Source organism: Passer domesticus, chromosome 18, assembly GCF_036417665.1.
Source record: "Passer domesticus isolate bPasDom1 chromosome 18, bPasDom1.hap1, whole genome shotgun sequence".
Lineage (NCBI taxonomy): Eukaryota > Metazoa > Chordata > Aves > Passeriformes > Passeridae > Passer > Passer domesticus.
In genome coordinates this window covers 9,117,722-9,135,645 of record NC_087491.1, presented here as the reverse complement: position 1 = coordinate 9,135,645, position 17,924 = coordinate 9,117,722, and the positions used below count along the sequence as shown (strand labels likewise).

Below are 17,924 nucleotides of genomic sequence, written 5' to 3'. Positions count from 1 at the left end.
GTCAGTCTAGAACAGAGAAGACTTTGGGGTGACCTGAAGGGAACTTACAGGAAAGATGGGGCAAGACCATTGATAAGAACCTGGAGTGACAGGACAAGGAAGAATGGGTTCAAATTGAAAGAGAGTATGTTTACATTAGATACTAGAAATTTTTTTTCCCCTGAGGGTCGTGAGGCATTGAAACAGGTTGCCCAGAGAAGCTGTGGCTGCCCCACCCCTGAAAGTGCTCCAGGCCAGACTGGATGGAGCTCTGAGCAACCTGGTCCAGTGGAAGATGTCCCTGCTCACGGCAGAGAGGCTGGAACAAGATGATCTTCAAGGTGCATTTCCAACCCAAACCATTCTATGACTTATGTCCATGCTGGGTGCCTGGGAGTACAGTCCCCAGGGAATGTGGTCCCACATCTACAAATAAATTAAATTTTGGGGCACAGTCCCAGCCATGCTGGCAAAACTTGAGCCCTGGAATTGTGTCACTGCAGGCAAAGCAAGGCAGAGGCTGTTTGCTTTGGGGGTGGCTGAGGAAGAGGAGGGCAGCAGAAGCATATTGCTGAGGTGAGTAAGGAGTTAACATCTGCTTGGTTTAGTTAAAAAAAATAAATAAAAAGCCACTTGGATGCAGCAACTTTCCCTAATGAACTGCCCATCAGGACAGGAGTGGCTCCCTGTGATTTTGTTTGCCTTGGTGAGCTGGGGGGCCCAGGAGACCTCGGGCCAGGTCAGTCCTGCAGAGACAGCAGGAGCACCCGGTGTGGGAGAGCCTGTAAATCACCCAGTTAGCTTAACAGTGTGGGCCATTATTCTAAAGCAGTGGGGCTGAAACCTAAATCCAAATGAAAATATAGTCAATTTGTCCATACTTTACTGACTGAATGACTATGTAATGTCATGCAGCTCTGGCAAGGCAGGGAGCAAGCAGATGCAATTAGTGGGGAGGGAAAAGCTCCTTTGTTTTCTTCTCTTCCAATTCTTGGGCAAGATTTCATGGTGCCAGGGACTGAATGGAAAGCCCAGTTTAAGAGCCAGCAGAGATATCCATGCCCAGTTTCTGCAGCTCTCTGTAAGGGGTCACAGTGGGGATAAAAAAAATCCATCTTGATGATTTTTATGGGCCTAAAGAACAAAATCTCACCTTCCTGCTGCCCCTGTTTTGGATTATAACTATTTCAGTGTGTGGGTGTTGCTCCCCTCAGACCCAGAGCAGGCCAGACTGAAAGGTGTTATTCCAGATGATGGGGTGACTGAGTGACCAGGAGGATGGGTGGCTTGAGAATATCACACTCCTGCACCTCACACCTGCCTTGGAGCACATGGAAATAAAGTTTAAAGTGAGGCTGTGGCCAGGCAATGGAGTCTCTGAACATTCTTGCCCAGGGTCTGGAGTATTTTTCAAGTCATGAGCATCTTCTGTACTGGTCAGAGCAGGACAAAGCCACCAAAGGAATATGCAGATGGAGTCTGCTAACAAGCTTTCTGTGAGGTGATACTTTTGTGGTTGATTTTCACATCCTTCTTGCACAGTAGGATGAGGTTTTTACATGGATTAGAGGCAGTGTTTTGGCCATTTGTCACCTCAGTAAAGGAGGGACAGACATTGACTCCTGGAGTTCCTGGGTTAGGCCAGTCTGGCTTTTAAAACCATTCCATCATCTCTGTAGAACCCTCCTTTAGAGGAGTTGTTGAAGAACAGTTTGGAGACCACCAAATATCTTTGGGAATCCTTAACTTCCTCCAGGTTGTTACTGCTTTTAACTGGGTAAACATTTATGGATGTTCAAGAGGAGTTATTTTTCCATGGAGGAAACCATGCACTGAAGGTCAAGTGAGTAACAAACTCCTTGATCCAAGTTCTAATGTGGGCTGTGCCTGGTAAATCTGCAACTGGGGAAAGACAAACCTTCCAGGGTAAGGCAATGAGAGAGGAGGAGTGTGGAAAATCTGCAGAAGATGTGCAAAGTGAGCTGTCCCTCCTCCTTGCATGCCACTTCTGGGAAGGAAGAGAAAGGGAGAAGAAGAAAAAGGAGAAAGAGAAGAAGGAAAGATTTGAAGGTTCGAGAGCTGCGGCTGGGGCAGGAACCCAACCACAGCCATGGATGAAACAAAAGGGAAAGCACGAAGCAAAACCCAGGCTGAAAAATGAGCAGTGATGGAAAGGTCTGGGGTGAGAGGAGCTCTAAAGAGGAGGCTTGCCCCAGGATCTCGTGTGACTCTCACAATCTGTTTAACAGCGATCGGTCATGTTCTCGCGCTGCCGTGCAGCTCCGAGCTGACAGGCAGTGGGGATAAATGATTACTGACATATGCTAATCGGGCACTCTTAGACAGGACAGGAGAGGAATACATCAAGGTGGTGCAAAGCACATTTCTTGGGCAAAACTCTCCAACTTGTACAAGTAAATTACCTTCAGGAAACCACAGGGCTTCTTCGCTGTTTAAACTGCCGTTAGAAATCAACAGCGTGGCAAAAAAAATAACCCCACCAGAAGAAGGGCCAGGACAGAGAGCTGAGAGCTTTTTGCAGTGGTATCTATCAATGCCAAATATGATTTTGGGACCTGCAAAAAAACCTCCCTGCAGGGTTTCAGTGCTTTCACTTTCTGGTGTCTCCTTTCCATTCCACTGGTCCAGCTCTTTCCCCTTCTCTCCTAAAATCCCCCCTAGCTCTTCATGAGAAGTTTCCATATAATTTACACCACAAACAAAGCTAATGGAATTCTAACAAGTATCCCAGAGCACAGCAGGTTGCACAGATGAATTCAGGGAGATGTTTAGGTCCCATCACTAGAACAAGAAATCTTCATCTTGGCTCTTATTTGGATCAATTAAAGGAAGTGTCAAGGACATCTCTAACCTGGCCAGATCCTTTGCTTTGTCTCAGGGTGAATATTGTCAATCAGGTGGTTTAGAGAGGTATCAAGAGTGCAAGCTTCCTGGAAAGCTCTAATCCTGGGGTGGAAAAGCTTCTTGAAACATCTGGTGTGGTTTGTGGGGAGAGCTGATGAAATGGCAGGGTCCCAGAATGCAGGTGTGACTGTCCTGCTTGTGTGGGGCACTTGTAAAGCAAAGGCCACCCCTGTACTCACAGTGAGATATAAAAAGATGTTTCTCATCTCAGGAAGCTTGTGACAGAAAAATTGTGATATTAAAAATTATGTTATTGTCTGGACGACTGCTGCCTCTCTTCCAGGGCTTATGGCTGGCAAAAACATCCCACCCTGATGCTCAAAAGGTTGAACAGATTTGGGACCATTTTAAGGTCTGGGACATGGGGAGCTCTGAGTTAAGAACCTCATTCATTGTGTGCTAAGGATGTTATTGGGGCACGTGGGCAAGCTTGGAGAGTGTCCCTGATTTGTCAGGTGTTTGTAGAGGCCCAGAAAAGTTGTCTTTAGTCAGGGGATGGGCTGTGGGGGCCTGTACCTTCTCGTAGCGCCGGGGGTGCCAGAAGGACTCCTCCTTCACGGGCAGCGGGTGCGTGCGCAGGAACGTGGTGCGGTTCTCGCGCACCTCGCCGACCTGCAGCAAACAGAAACACCAGGGCTCACACTGCTGCACTCCTCTTGTCTGCAGCCAAAGAGAAACACCAGGGCTCACACTGCTGCACTCCTCTTGTCTGCAGCCAAAGAGAAACACCAGGGCTCACACTGCTGCACTCCTCTTGTGGCAACCACAGAGAAACACCAGGGCTCACACTGCTGCACTCCTCTTGTGGCAACCACAGAGAAACACCAGGGCTCACACTGCTGCACTTCTCTTGTGGCAACCACAGAGAAACACCAGGGCTCACACTGCTGCACTCCTCTTGTGGCAAACAACGAGAAACACCAGGGCTCACACTGCTGCACTCCTCTTGTGGCAACCACAGAGAAACACCAGGGCAGAGGAACTGAGGAAAGACAAACCTTCCAGGGTAGGGCAATGAGAGAGGAGGAGTGTGGAAAATCTGCAGAAGATGTGCAAAGTGAGCTGTCCCTCGTCTCTGGATGCCACTTCTGGGAAGGAAGAGAAAGGGAGAAGAAGGAAAAGGAGAAAGAGAAGAAGGAAAGATTTGAAGGTTTGAGAGCTGCGGCTGGGGCAGGAACCCAACCACGGCCATGGATGAAACAAAAGGGAAAGCACAAAGCTGCACTTCTCTTGACTGCAGCCAAAGAGAAACACCCATGGCTCAAACTGCTGCACAGCCATGCACACCATCTCTGTGTCAAGCAATGCAGTGACACTGGGATGGACAGGCCAGAAGCTGCTTTGGGGTGATGATCACAATTCCATGATCTGGGGAGGTTTCCATGTCCATGCAGCCAATGCTGATAGCTAAAACACACGAGCAGCTGTCAGTCTCAGTTTATAGAGCATCCCTGGGAGGTGACTGCTGCCCACTGCATCCCTGTGCCCTGAGCTACAGGAGTGGCTCATCCCTAACTGGGAAAGGCACTTCCAGCACCCCCACCATGGTGGGGTTTCCTGGCTCTCCTGATTAATTGCAGGCCACAGTGCTCAATAATCCCAGCACAAGCCAGTGCAGGTACCTGGATACCCTGAGAATCTGGGTGTGTCTGCTCTGTGGTCTAGGATACAGGTTTGGGTTGCTTAACTCAGTAATTGGTGGCTGCAAGCTTTGGTGGCTGGGAGCTTGATGGAGGCAACTTAGTGATTAAAAACATTAGTCATTAATAGATAAAGTAGGGATGCACTTTCCAACGTCCCAGGCTGGTGTATTGATAAAATAGCTGCTAATTAAGGACACTGTATTCCTGCACTTCAGCTATAAAGCACAGTTTGTGATGGCAGTAAGCCCATTGAAATTGGTCATTACCATATTAGCCCGACTCTTCTTTGAGCCATTAACTAATAAAACAGTCATTGGCTGCTTTTAAATGATATTACAATGCTGGTTTGTTTAACAGCACAGCCTTACACTCCAACAGCTGCTGTGGGTGCTGCATCAACCTCACCACGCCAGGCTCAGGGCTGGGGCTGTCCTTTCAGCATTTGCTGCTCGTTCCTTTCTTGTGGCCACTGTCACAGGTCACCTGAGCAGAGCTGATGTCCAAAGGACAGCCTGGCAGGGGGATGCTCATCTTTGTTAGGCTTCATCAGCCTTTTAGTAGTCAGGGGGTGTTTTCCCAGTTGAGAGCCCTTCCCAGGGCTGGGAGCAGCCCATTTGTCCCTTGGGGGGTAGGACAGTGAGGGGTTGTGCCCAGTGGTGCTGTGCACATCAGGGGAAAGCATTGCTGGACTATTCCCACCTTTTTCTTCACCATGTGCTGGACTCTAGTCCGGGCTCTCTGCTCCTCCATCCACAGCTCCTTGTATCTGTGTTGCATGATGTCAAAAAGGGGAGTGGAAGGCCTGGAAAACATTGAGAAGACACCAATTTAATCTTTGTCTCCTTGTGCTGGCTCACATTTCTGCTCCTGGAAAGTGACTGGTGAGAACATGAAGGAAGCCTCGCACTGGGAAAGGATTTCTCCTCCTCAGGAAACCTCAAACCCACAATGATTTGCAGTGAACACACCACAGCCTGCACACACCTGTGGTAACTGTACCAGGGCATTCCCAGGACTGGAACAATTGCACAACCTTTTACAGGGCAGGTTTCAGCAGCTCTGAGCCCTGGAAGGACCACGGGGCACCACAGGCTGCAGCTCATCTTTGGGCCCTGTTAGAGCTTCAGGAGAGCAGCTCTGGCTGGATTCCCTCCAGGGCAAGAACCCCTGGGTTCCAAGTGTGTTTAGCTAAAATAGCACTGCTTTTGCCATTGAAATCTCTCTGGTGATGCACCAAAGGCTGCAAATGTGCAATGATGGATGGGGTGGAGGAGTAAGTGCTGTCCTAAGCAGTCTGAGTAGGGCTAAAAATGGACCCAATGCAGATGGGCAGGTGTCTGCAGCAGAAAGGGGAGCTGGAATGCTGAGCCCTGGTCTGGTGCCTCAGCTCCCTTGGAAGAGGATTTCAGGGAGCAAGGAGGAGACAGCAGAGGGGAGGAGTTCCCCATGACCCTGGTTCTAGAAAAAGTCTCAAAAGGCAATTGCCTGTTGGCCAGTGTCCCATTCAGCTGCTCTGAGGTGGCATTAACCTGACCAGCTTGTGGCAAAGCTGCAGCCTGAAACTGCTGAGCCTTGCTCCTTGCAAGTGAGGATAGTTCATCAGCCACCAAGGCAGGCAGACCTGGCAGTGGCAGGGACAGCAAATCAGTAATTCCCATGGTCCTGCTGCCATTCCTTTCCCCCAGAAGCAAACACTTGAAGGCGATGAAGGACCTCAAGCTCAAGTTTTCTTGGTCCTTGTCCTTGCACACCTTGCTAAGGAGGGACTTTTCCCATCTTGGCAGCAGCTGATGACTGTGGAGCTCTCACCCCTAGCTCTGCTCCTACTGTAGCCTGCAGAGCCCCCAGCTGCAGCTCCCACAGCAGAGCCAGGGCTTTCCCTGCCTATCCAGACCAACTGCAGGACACTGGGGACTTGGGGGAGCTGCTGGGCCACCAACTCCACCTGTTTCTGCAAAGAGCCCACAAGCCACAGAGTGAGCTGGTGCTCCCTGGCTTCTGGCAGGAATGGGTCCAGAATTGACAGCTGCCAGCTTTTAGCAGCCTGGAGAATCCTTGATGATCACTGAGGGCGCCAGCAGCCTGTATGCAAATAGTAACTCTTCTGTTTCTTGTTCCTTCACCCCCGTGGTGACTTTTATTACTTAATTATTGCACACCACATGCTTCAAAACAGCCTAATCTATGGTTGTGTTTTCTAATGATGCTGGATGTGCAATCCAGCAATATCCATCCCAAGGGGACATTCATATCAGAGGAGACATCCTTCTGCAGGCCTCCTGTTTCATAGATCACATGCTGCAGGGCTTTTCAAGCCTTTGCTTGCAAATCAGCTCTGCTGCTCCAGATCGTTATCTGGAGACACCCAGTGCCAAAGGCAACGCTGACATTTACCCTTTGTCCCCTTTTCTTTCCCCTCCTTCCCTTCCAGTTTGGCATTTCATGCTGATCACAGCTGGGCCAAATATTTAAAAGGTTAAAAGGTGTGGCAAAGTGTGTTATTATCTGTTTGGGTCTCCAGTCTTGTAGTGTGGTGTAAATGTTGGTATTCCTGACACCAGCACGTGGTGAGCATTGCTTGTTTGCTGCTGTCCCTTTGCTCTCCAAGGCAGGACCCTTCCTGTGTGCAGGAATAGCAGGGAGGGATGCAGGAAAGCACTAAGCCTTTGTGTGTAGTCTTTGATTATTGATTTTTGGGGGTTTTTTTTTGAAGTTGAATGTATTTTCCCATCTCTATGGAGGTGACTTTTACCATCTCCAGTGGACCAGCCAGTTGGTGACTGAGAGTCCACAGCTGGCTCGTAAGTAAATGCTCGAAAGGACACATTTGGGCTGATGCTCTTCAGAGATCCTTCCCTGCCGTGTGATTAATCACATTTAAGTCCTGATCCAGCAAAGTATAGAGTCATGCCTGGAACGATGCACGCATGAACTGCCTCTCTCAAATCAGTGCGAACGACTCGTCTGCTCCACGCAAGCCCTGCTGGGGCTCTGAGGCTTCCTCTGGCTTTTCCTCCTTTGAGAGAGGCTCTGAGAGAGCAGGGGACATCAGGGAACACCTCTTTAAGGTGACTGCAGAGATCTCAGCGAGGTGGCTTTTCCTCTGGAGGTCAAAGCCTGATCTCAGCAGAGGGATGGGGAATTTGGCCCCGGCATCGGCGCTGCTTGGCAGTGTGACAGCCCTGGCTTGCAGCTGGCCTTTGGGAAAATGTCCTTTTGCCTTGGTGTTACTTAAGGACAGGGATCAATGGCTGGTGTGTTCCCTTTCCTTTTGTCACCCTGCCCAGATGTTGCTGCTGGACAGGGAGGATTTTGCTGTTGCTGCGGGGAGAGCAGGGGAAGCATCCTCTGGAAATGCTTATTGCACATTAAAACCCAGTCACAGTAACTCAGATCTCCTTGTTTTGGCACAAGCACCCTGCCACAGAAAGGAAAGGCAAAGAAGTTCTGATAGGATGTAACAAATTATTTATAATTGTAGGGGGAAAAAAATACTCATCTGCTTCCTTTTATAGTCAAATAGTTGGAGCCACTTCTAATGCTGACATTTCCTAAATATTTTAAAATTTATCTGTGCACATTTTCAAAACTATTATCCCTGAAACAGTTCCTGTCTCTTTAATAGAATCTCTCTAATTTACTTTCAAGAGTCAGGGTACAGACCTATTTTCAACTGAAATGACAAGCACCTGCTAACTTGGTTATACAATGTGGAATTCTAGTCTGCCAGACATCCCCTGGAAAAGAAGCTGCAGCCTCCTAATAGGCTATTTTACTGTGAAAACAGTGTTAAAAAGTATAATAAAGTATTAACAATATTAAAATAAAACAGTGTAGGCCTTAAATGAGCTACAAACTAGTTAAATCTATTCCATTCAATATGAGCCTTCAGTGCTTTGCAGCTGATACCTCAGAGCTGGGATTTATCTAAAATGAAGGCACCAGGGACATGCAAGAGAAATGGTAATTATAATTTGCAAACATTAGGCTGACACTTTTTTTGTGTATGTGTGTATAAATCCTGACAGCTGTGATTTGTGCCAATGCCAAATAGTGCTCCAGTGTGCAGGGAAGGGCTCACTTTGTGGCAGGCTGTCCTCAGAGCAGCAGCTCATTAAAACTTTGGAGAAGGAGAAGTTGCCGAAAACAGGAAGGCATCAGAACCATCTGAGAGATTTTTGGTACACGCTTGTTGAAAGGCGTTTGAGAAGAGAGCCTTGGGTCTGACAAACTGGAATTTTAGTACGCCTCCCCGTTCACAGTGGGGCAAAATAATTGGTCATCAGTGACTACTAATTTGGTTTAGTAGCCAGAGGCATTTTTTTTCTTCCCAGAAAATCAATGACAGTGCCGAGGTCTGTTCAACGTGATTCAGCTCAAGACGGGTCCTCATTTAGCTCTTGATGCTTCTTCCACTGGAGACAGCTATTTTGTTAAAATAAAATTAAAATCTATCTATAATACTGAGCTCAGGGAGCCGCGCCCGTCAATGCCATGCTGCTCTTGAGGTTTCAAGGTTGTCAGTCTCCCCTCAAACTTATTTTCAAAGGTTTCTATATCAGCTGCAAAAAAAGGTGCTTGGCTAAAGTGGATGCAAAGGACTTTGCTCAGGAAGGGGGTTTACACCAGCTTGAAAGGTGCAATCAATTTGATTGCTAAGTTCTGTGGCAAAAGGGTAAAAACTTGACTGGCGAGTGCTTTTTTTCTTTTCCTGTATAATTCAAAAGCACGTAAATATTTCAGTGCAGAGCTCAGCCCGTGGGGTTTGTGTGTGGCTCTGCAGCCAGGGCAGAGCTTTTCCTGCTGCTGCTCGGGATGGGCTGGAGCAGGGAGCAGAGGATGGGTGCAGGCAGTGGCTCTGGGGGCTCTGCCCAGAGCACTGCTCCAATCCCAGTGGCAGCTTCCAGGCAGCAGGGCTGGCCCTGCACAGCTGCTCATGCAACAGATCCATCACAGAATGGAATTTGTCCGTGCCTGTGACATTAAAATTGTGCTGCTGCACCACTGCCTACGCTGGAACTTTAACCCTTCATTGAAAGGTTAATGAGGTTACAGGGGGATTTAGTTCTTGTTGCTGTCCTTATACCTAAGATGTGCTTTTGCTGCACAGTCAGGATCTGTCTTTGGGGCCTTCAGTCCTCAGGGGAGACAGCTACAAGGGCACCACTTTTATATTCTTTACTTGTGTCTTCATGCTGGGAAGGATTTGTCCTGTGACAGAAGTGTCCAAACAGAATCTCCCAGCAGCTCAGGTTGGTTTCCTCAGAACCATTAGGGTTGGAAAAGACCTTCAAGGTCGAGTCCAACCTGTTTCTTACTGGGGAACACTTTGGTCTCCAGCACCTCTGGACTGTGGGGCTCCTTGGGGCAGCCAGAATTAACTTCAGCAAATAAAGCTCAGGCTGGGCTCTGTGATTCTGTTTGGGGATGTGGGGTACCCCAATGCAGGCAGCAGTGAGGTGTTAGTGCTCAGGTCCCTCTGCCCTAAAAGGGGGCTGAGAGCAGAGGAAAATTCAGGTTATGGCTCCCTTGTAGAGCTGCATTGCCTCCTGCCTCCCTGGTTACTGATGGGCTGCAGGTAGCAATCTATCTCCCATTAATTTGTCTCTGTGTAGCCCAGCAGGAAGCTGGGGTATGATTACAGCTCTGGCTCCTGAGTGAGAGCCGGCACGGCCCCGGCATCCCCCTGCAAACTGCGGGCTCTGCCTCGCCTTAATTGTTCCCCTTTGGCCCCTGGACCTGTCTCTTCTAACAAGGGCTGCGAGGAGGGTCGAGGTAATTGAAGCACTTAACCACAGTCCCCAGCACTGCCTCCTGCAGCTAATTAGGAAAGAGGGCCGCTGGGCTCTTCATTATTTCTTTTAATTGTTTGTGGGTTTTGCATAACAGTGAATGGCAGAAGAGGGATGTGCAGTTAGTGGCGAATCCTTGACTTTGAAATTTGTATAAAAGGTCACTTACAATTTGTTAAGGCTTTCATAAGGGTGAATTCAATTAGCAGCTCCAAGTCCCTGCACACACGTGTGTGGGTGTGTTTGTGAGGAGAGGGAGACATGGCAAAATGAACTGGTGTGAGTCCAAAGGCTCCTCGTTTTCCTAAACAGCTTGTGGAATATACAGTGAAGTTATAGCCCCCTTACAGCTTTATGCTTCTCTAAATAGGACCTGGCAATAAACCCATGGAGAGGCCCAAAAGATAATTTTTAAATGATCTCCACTTGTCCTCGCTTTCCATTAACTATTGAAGAAAATAGCAAGAGAAAAATTGGTAGAAAACACTCAGGGACCAATTTTTTTTTGCAGTCTTTGGGCTGGCAAAACTCTCAGTTACAATAGTGGGTCTTCCACTCGTGTGGCAGCTGCAGGATGTGATCCTCCAAAGCACTGATTACTCTGAATTTCTGAAGCTTCTTTACAATCCTTGTAATTTGGGTGAGGAAATAACAATATAAATTATTTCACTGCGGGCAGCCAATGAGGCAGTGGCTTCTTCTGAGTGTCAGAGGATCTGTTATTTTGCTCAGAGGGCTCATATGTATAGAACAGTAAAAAGAATAAAATCCATTGTAAACATGCACTTTAAAAGATTTATCAGATGCTCATAGCTGTACTTAGGAGTACACATGGTTACAAGAGCACCAATTTGCTTTACTATTCCCTCCCAGGCCCAGTGAGATGTTTGCTTGCACTGGTCCTAAAAGCACATATGGAAACCTGTGTCTTGCAGTGAAGACACCAAGCCAGCTCTTACCCATTAAATAACTGGCTTGGCAAGCTGGAATTTGTGTGCAGCATTGATTTTAGGGTTGGAGATGCCCTTTGGCTGACTTAATTGAAGATTATTTCGCTTTGTCTTCAACACATTGGTCTACTGTTATCTGCTGTTGTCCTCTGAGAAACTCAGGTGGGATGTGATTGTGGGACAGAGCTGTTCTTCCTGGAGGTCCAGATCTATGGCTGAGAGTGAACAGTGCTCAGCCTGCAGCCATCAACAAATGCAAAACATCCCAACGAGAGAAAAAACAAGAAAAAAACCACTCCAATGCTGAGCGAAAGAAATCAAAGCACGAGGTCTTCCCCTTGACCTCCATCCCATGCTTGAATCTCTCTGGCTGGGTGGGAACATGACTTTGTTTGAAAGGAAAAGATGTTGATGAGGGCTGAAGAGCTTTGTTTTCACAGAAAGGATTCTGTGATTATTCCCCCCTGACCCAGGTTTTCATCGAACGGGCTGAAAAAGCAGAAGTTGGCAAAGAAAAAAGTCCACTTGTGGCCAGAAGTAGCTCTAGCTGGTGAAACTTTGGAAGAAATTCTTCAGCTGGCTGTAATCAATGGAGATAAACCCACAGACAACAGCCAGTCTGTGTGAGAGTAAATTACTTTCCTACTCAGTGTAAACCAACTGGTAATAAGGGATCCTAATCTGTCCTTCAGATCTTTTTTTCCCATCTCTATGGCTGATGTGCAGGACCTGAACCTTATGTCAAACCCTGACTTGGCTGTTTATTTTCTCTTAAACCATCAGCCTGAAGCAGTCAGAAACTCTTACAGCAAGCAAATGACCACTCTGGAGGGGAATCAGTGTCTTCATGGTGCACTCAGGGTTTTTTGGAGGGTGTAACAGGTCCTCCTGCCCCAGCAGATGCTGCAGGCACCAGGGCATGGTGCAGGCAGATGGGGCTGGGAGCTCTGCAACCACGCACCCAGCCTGGAACGTTTCCAGGAGAAGGAAACTACTCTTGAAATAGAAATTCTTGTCTTAGCAGTGTGAGAATGATGGCAGAGGCACCAAGTGCCTTTCGCTGTGGAATTGGATGGGATGTGTAATTATCTGAGCTGGTGGGAGTCCTGTGTTTTTTAACTTGCTTGCGTTTCTCTGTCTCCATGAGCCTGACAGTGATTCCACTCACTGTGTTATATTTTTACAATCTGGTTTGTCAGTCCTTAGGTTGTTGTTTTTTTTTTTTCTGTAAAACTTTTTTTGCCCTAATCTTTAGGATTTTGGTGGCTTTACACTCTCTTTGGCTTCCAGCGATCATGGGTCAGATGCACTCTTGCTGCAATACTCAATTTTATTGCCTGTCCAGCTTTTCCTGGTGGGTTCTTTCCAGTAATGCATTATTTCCTTGACATCTTTGCAGCTGGTCTACATCTAGATTAGCTTTCTTTCCACAGCCAAATATTAGCAACCTGAAATGTTCTTTAAGTATCTCAAAAATAAATCTATCAGTGGAAATTCCTCAGCACCTCTTGAGCAGCTTTCTAAACTTTGTTCTGGCTGTGTGCAAACAGCACAGACACTTAGGGTGGAAAGGCCACTTGCTAAGCAGAGCATGAGCATAGAAATCTCCCTTCTCAGGGAAGGTGAAAGATTGGGATGGTTGCAAATGATACCAATTAAAGAGGAGGTACTGGGTAACTGATGCCCTTGGCCAAGTGTAACAATTTGAAGAAGAGAGATTGCAGTGGCCAAACGCTTTGGAGAGGTGAGTTTGCTGCAGGGACACGATGAAAACAGCTGCCAAAGGATTAGGAGCAGTTTCAGAGAATGGGAGGTGGAATGGAGGCAGGAGATGAAGACAGAAGGAAAATGGGCTGTAAAATTCAGGAAAGGGACAGTTGAAGCGAAGGCAGACAGTGGGGAGGGCCCGGCAGGAGCCCTGGGGATGACAGAGTGCCAGGGAAATCCTGCCAGCACACCCAAGGTCAGCCCAACCTCCAGGCCAACTGCCAAGTGCATGGCAGCCCGTGGGAGGCAGGGCTGTGGCCATGCAGGGTTTGGAGCAGGTACAGGTGCAGCATGGCACAGGATGGCACGTCTGTGCACTCCTCCTGCCCAGGAACAGGTTCTGGGGCGTAGCAGGCAGATTTAGGACGCTCACCAAGAGGTGACTGGAAGGTTTTCTCTCCTGGCAGGGCTGGGCAGTGTGTCCATGCTGAGGGTGCACTCTGCCCTGCTCGCTCCTGGGGACAGAGCTGGTGCTGGAGTGTTCTGCCTTCAAACTCCTTGTGTGACCTTGCACAGATCAATAGCACTAAAATCCAGCTGTAGACAGCACCCACGTCTTTGTGTTTACTTCTCACTCCAAAAATGGTCCTTTAATGTTGCCTGATTTCAGTGCACAGTGAAGCTCAGCCAGAAAAGGTGGTCAGGAGGATAAATCATCTATTGAGGTTTCCCAATGCACCTTGAACAGCAGGCTGGAGTGACACCAGTGAAGATCCTGGATCTTCACAGACCCTCTGTGCCTTTGGGTCTGCAGGATCATCAAACCCCAGCCCACTCAGTGCCCTGCAGCCTCCTCCTTGTAAAACAAGGCCATTATTGCAGAGTATGGGGCTGGACACAGCTCTGGGGTTATTCTGAATGAAAAGACCTGGGAGGACAGCAGCCCTCAGCAGCTCTGTAGTGTGTTGTGCACAGAGCACGTGGATGGGGTTTAGCTCCTGGAGGAGACTGTCACAGATGGGAATTTTCCTCGGAAGATGAGCCTGTGGAGCTGTGTGTGATGGGAAGGAGGGCTGGGAGAGGTGAAGCTGAGCCTGTGTGCTGTGAGCCCAGCCCTGCACTCAGCGTTCCTCTCCTGCAAAGGGTGGCTGCACAAGGCAGCTCCTGGAGAGCTCAGGAGCTGGAGCATGAGCTGGGGCAGCCTGGCTGGAGGTTGCCCCACGGGGGAGGCTGGGAGCCCACCCCATCCTCGTTACTGCTGACCTTGGCACGAGCACTGCCTGCTGATGGATCGGCTCTGGAGCTGGACAAGCCCCCGGGGAACCACTGCATTATCTGTTATGTTCCATCAGTGCCTCCCCTGACCCCTCCCAGCTCCAAATGCCACAGGCATCAGGGAAGGAATAAATCTCTGTCTGCTACTGAGAGAGAGAAGGGAACGAGAGCAGGAAAAAGGAGAGATGAAAAATGTCCTTTTTATGACTCTCACAACAAAGCTGGCCACGTGATTCGTAGCAAACATTTCTCTGGGAAAAGGGAGGGAGAGAATGGGGGGGGGGGGAATCAGCAAAAAGCAACGCTGCTTCTCTCCCCTGGAAGGTGCCCAGGGGGAATATAGAGGGGTATGGGTGACCTTTGAAGGTAAATATCCCAGGAAAAGAAAGGAAAGAGGCCTCAAAGCTTCAGAGAGCTTGCTGCAGTGTCTGAGGCTGCCTGGTGGAATGCTGCACACACCATGAGCAGAAAGCTTCAGAGGCACAAGTGATCTGGGTTAGAGCAGCAGCAGGGCCAGGCAGTGATTAACAAGGCACTAATAGCAACCACAGCTTTGGGGCTTGCTTCTATTTGGGATGATCCAGGAGAGCCCCAACCTGTGAGCCTAGGGAGAGCTCCTGACCCTGGTGTCTCCAGGAGACAGAAGCCTTTAGCAGCACAGCCTGAGGAGGGGCTGCAGATGAGTTGCCAGGGCTCAAGAAGCCTCTTGCCCATTACCCACCGACCCCTGCCACCTTCCTGTGACAGTTATTTGGGTTATTTGAGTTATTTGGGTTCCCAGGGAAGCAGGCTGTGGGCTGGCAGCAGCTGCAGTTCCCACTGAGCAGAGAGCTGCAGACTGGGCAGGGTCTGCACTGGGGTTCTGGGCTGTCCCAGAGCACCACATCATCAGGCAGGGTGTCTCAGCTGCTTCCAGTGCCATGGGAAAGCACCTCTGCTCTCTGGCTCCTCAGCCACAGTGAGGAGTGCTGGCAGTGCTGGGGGGTGACAGGCAGGTGCTGTTCTTGCTGGAAAATTCACTGCACCCTAGATGTTGATCAGATCTGTTATTTCTTAAAGATGTGAAGTGCTTGGAGTTGTGAAAAATGACCTTTAGCCACTCTTTTTTTCTGTCCCCAGACGAGCACGTGCCTCACTTGGAGCACCTTCCCAGGTGAGATCAGTCAGACAGGGCTTAGAGTCCAAACCCAACTGAAATTCAGTGACAGCCAGGTCATTTTTAGGAAGGTGGGTATTGCTGTGACCAGGGACCAGCTTGTCCTGGGAATGCTCACCAAAGCTGGTCTCTCTAACTTGCCAGTCATGGAAAAGTGTGTTAAACTCCCACTTTTACCAAAATGGCTGTAACAACTCCTTGATAATCCCAGTAATTTGCTTTTATCTATAACGTGCTTTTAAAGTAAAGGGATAAATACAATCAGTCTGCATAAAAGGTAGCTATTAAGGAGAAGGCAAGTTGTACAATAATAACTTTCAATTAAAAGCCCTTTCTCACTACTTCTGCCGTTGTGGGGTCTGCAGATTTTCCTTAAAACTTTTGAAGCATGCCTGGGCTTCTTATAGGCAGCCATTTAACCTCCGTTTATGAAGAAATAAAGCAAAATTGATGTTGATTTTGGCCTGCATTGGGGGATACTTTTGCAACATAAAAGCCCTTTTGCCTGCAATTTGCAGAGCAGCCCTGTCAATGAATGAGGGCTGATACTGATAAAGATAAAGCTTTATGGCTGGGGCATTTGCAGCTAACAGCAAGCTAATGCTACATTTTCATTTTGATGCAATTAATGTTAATGTCTGCTACGAAAATTGTCATTAAATACCATTTTAAAATCCATTCAATTTGCATATGCAAAGCCCATTTACTATCATGTAAAATACACGGTGCCGTTCATCATGTCTTTTCTCTAGAATTTGTAGCTGTTATTTTTCTGGTAGTGATTATTATCTAGCTCTTAAAATAAAACCTAATGTCTGGTCCAGACCTGCACAGAGCAAGAACCCCCCTGGGCTCCAGCAGTAGCAGGACTTTCAGAGGCTTTGAGCACTGGTTTGTGCTGGAGTTGCACTGGCAGGGAGAAGCCTCTTTGCCTTTATCCTGCTCTATTCCAAATTTCTGCCCAATGCAGAGCAATGAAGTAAGTGGGAGAGAGTAGGATAAAGAACTTTGAACTGATCTTTAACTCCACCAGAGTATTTCTACCAGTGCAGACAGGTAGAAATGCTGTTGCTCTGATTTTCTGATCCTGAGATGCCAATTTTCTGGCTTACAGCTCTTCATATTCCTTTAGATTAAAGGGTTGGCATTGAAGATATTTTTAAGAGGCTTCAAGCCCATAATACTATGTGGCATTCACATTTTCTGGAAAAATCCCTTCACATAGGATTTTTCTCCTGGGAAGCTGCGAAGCCTCAGAGAAAAAGGAAAACTATAATTATCTGATTTGCTTCTCCTGTGTTTTGCTCCTTTGGAATGTGTTTGGAGATTGTTTACCCACAGGTGATTGTTTCACTGGTTTCTGCTGTGAGTTGTTTTGACTCAATGGCCAATTGGGGCCAAGCTGTGTCAGGACTCTGGAAGGAGTCACAAGTTTCATTAGTATCTTTTTAGCCTTATGTAAGTATCCTTTCTGTATTCTTTAGTACAGTTTAGTTTAGTATTCTTTTTTATAATATAGTATTATAAAATAATAAATCAGCCTTCTGAGAACATGGAGTCAGACTCATCATTCCTTCCTGCCATGGTGCACCCTGGAAATACAATACCACTGCAGGTGAAATGAGGCTGTGTTGTGGCATGTATGTTAAATTCAGGCAGTTGATTATCTGACAGGAGTGCCATCATACACAAATGTGATGCTGTCACTCAGCATATCCAGGTTCAGGACACTTCTGTTTTGAGGCCTGTGGTAGCTGAGGTTGAGGAGGGACCTAGGTGTGAGGGTAGGAAGGGATAATTTCATGCTGAGGAGGGCCCAAACCTTCCCCCTTACCGTGGTGGCTTGCCAAAGGTCATGCCTGGAGGTGCCTTGCCCCCATATGTGAGGATGCCCTTGTCCTTGCAGCGGATGTCCATGTGCTTGTAGTACAGAGCAAACTCCCGGGCTGTGGTGCAGCCCTCGTCCACGGCCGCACGGCCCATGGCCACGAAATCCCGGGGCATGACCCTTTTGTGGGGCTGAGACTTGGCCTTCACCGAGTCCCAGTGGCCTATGGCTGCAGGTGGAAGGAAGCAGAGACAAAGAGGAGAAAGGGAATCTCAGTTAGCTCCTTTTGGGACAGCAGATTTATGTGTGTGCACCGTGCATCGGGGTCTTGTGGGGCTAGGGCTCATGGCCATGAAGTCCCAGGGCATGACCCTTTTATGGGGCTGAGCCTTGGCCTTCACTGAGTCCCAGTGGCCTATAGCTGCAGGTGGAAGGAAATAGAGACAAAAAGGAAGCATCTTGGTTAGCTCCTTTTGGGACAGCAGATTGATGTGTGTGCACCGTGCATGGGGGTCTTGTAGGTATAAGGTTCATGGCCACTGTCTTGGTTTAGGGTAAATTTGGGACAGAACCCAGTCAACCCAGGACAGCCATAAAGTCTTGGGGCAGGACCCTTTTATAGGGGTGAGCCTTGGCCTTCACCGAGTCCCAGTGGCCTGTGGCTGGAGG

At 48.3% G+C, this 17,924-nt stretch overlaps 1 protein-coding gene across 3 annotated transcripts in view; it reads right to left on the bottom strand.

Annotated features, from left to right (window-relative positions):
• The window catches only part of CFAP77 (cilia and flagella associated protein 77), a 57,986-nt gene that overhangs the window by 6,391 nt on the left and 33,671 nt on the right, over positions 1-17,924 (bottom strand). For 2 of the 3 annotated variants that reach the window (XM_064393563.1, XM_064393565.1), the window contains exons 3-6: positions 17,262-17,484; positions 5,247-5,349; positions 3,903-3,992; positions 3,421-3,516 (exon numbers count right to left, since the gene is read on the bottom strand). In XM_064393563.1, coding sequence (XP_064249633.1) covers positions 3,421-3,516; positions 3,903-3,992; positions 5,247-5,349; positions 17,262-17,484 — 512 coding nt within the window. The remainder of the gene's footprint in view (positions 1-3,420; positions 3,517-3,902; positions 3,993-5,246; positions 5,350-17,261; positions 17,485-17,924) is intronic. The other variant, XM_064393564.1, reaches the window with a different exon arrangement.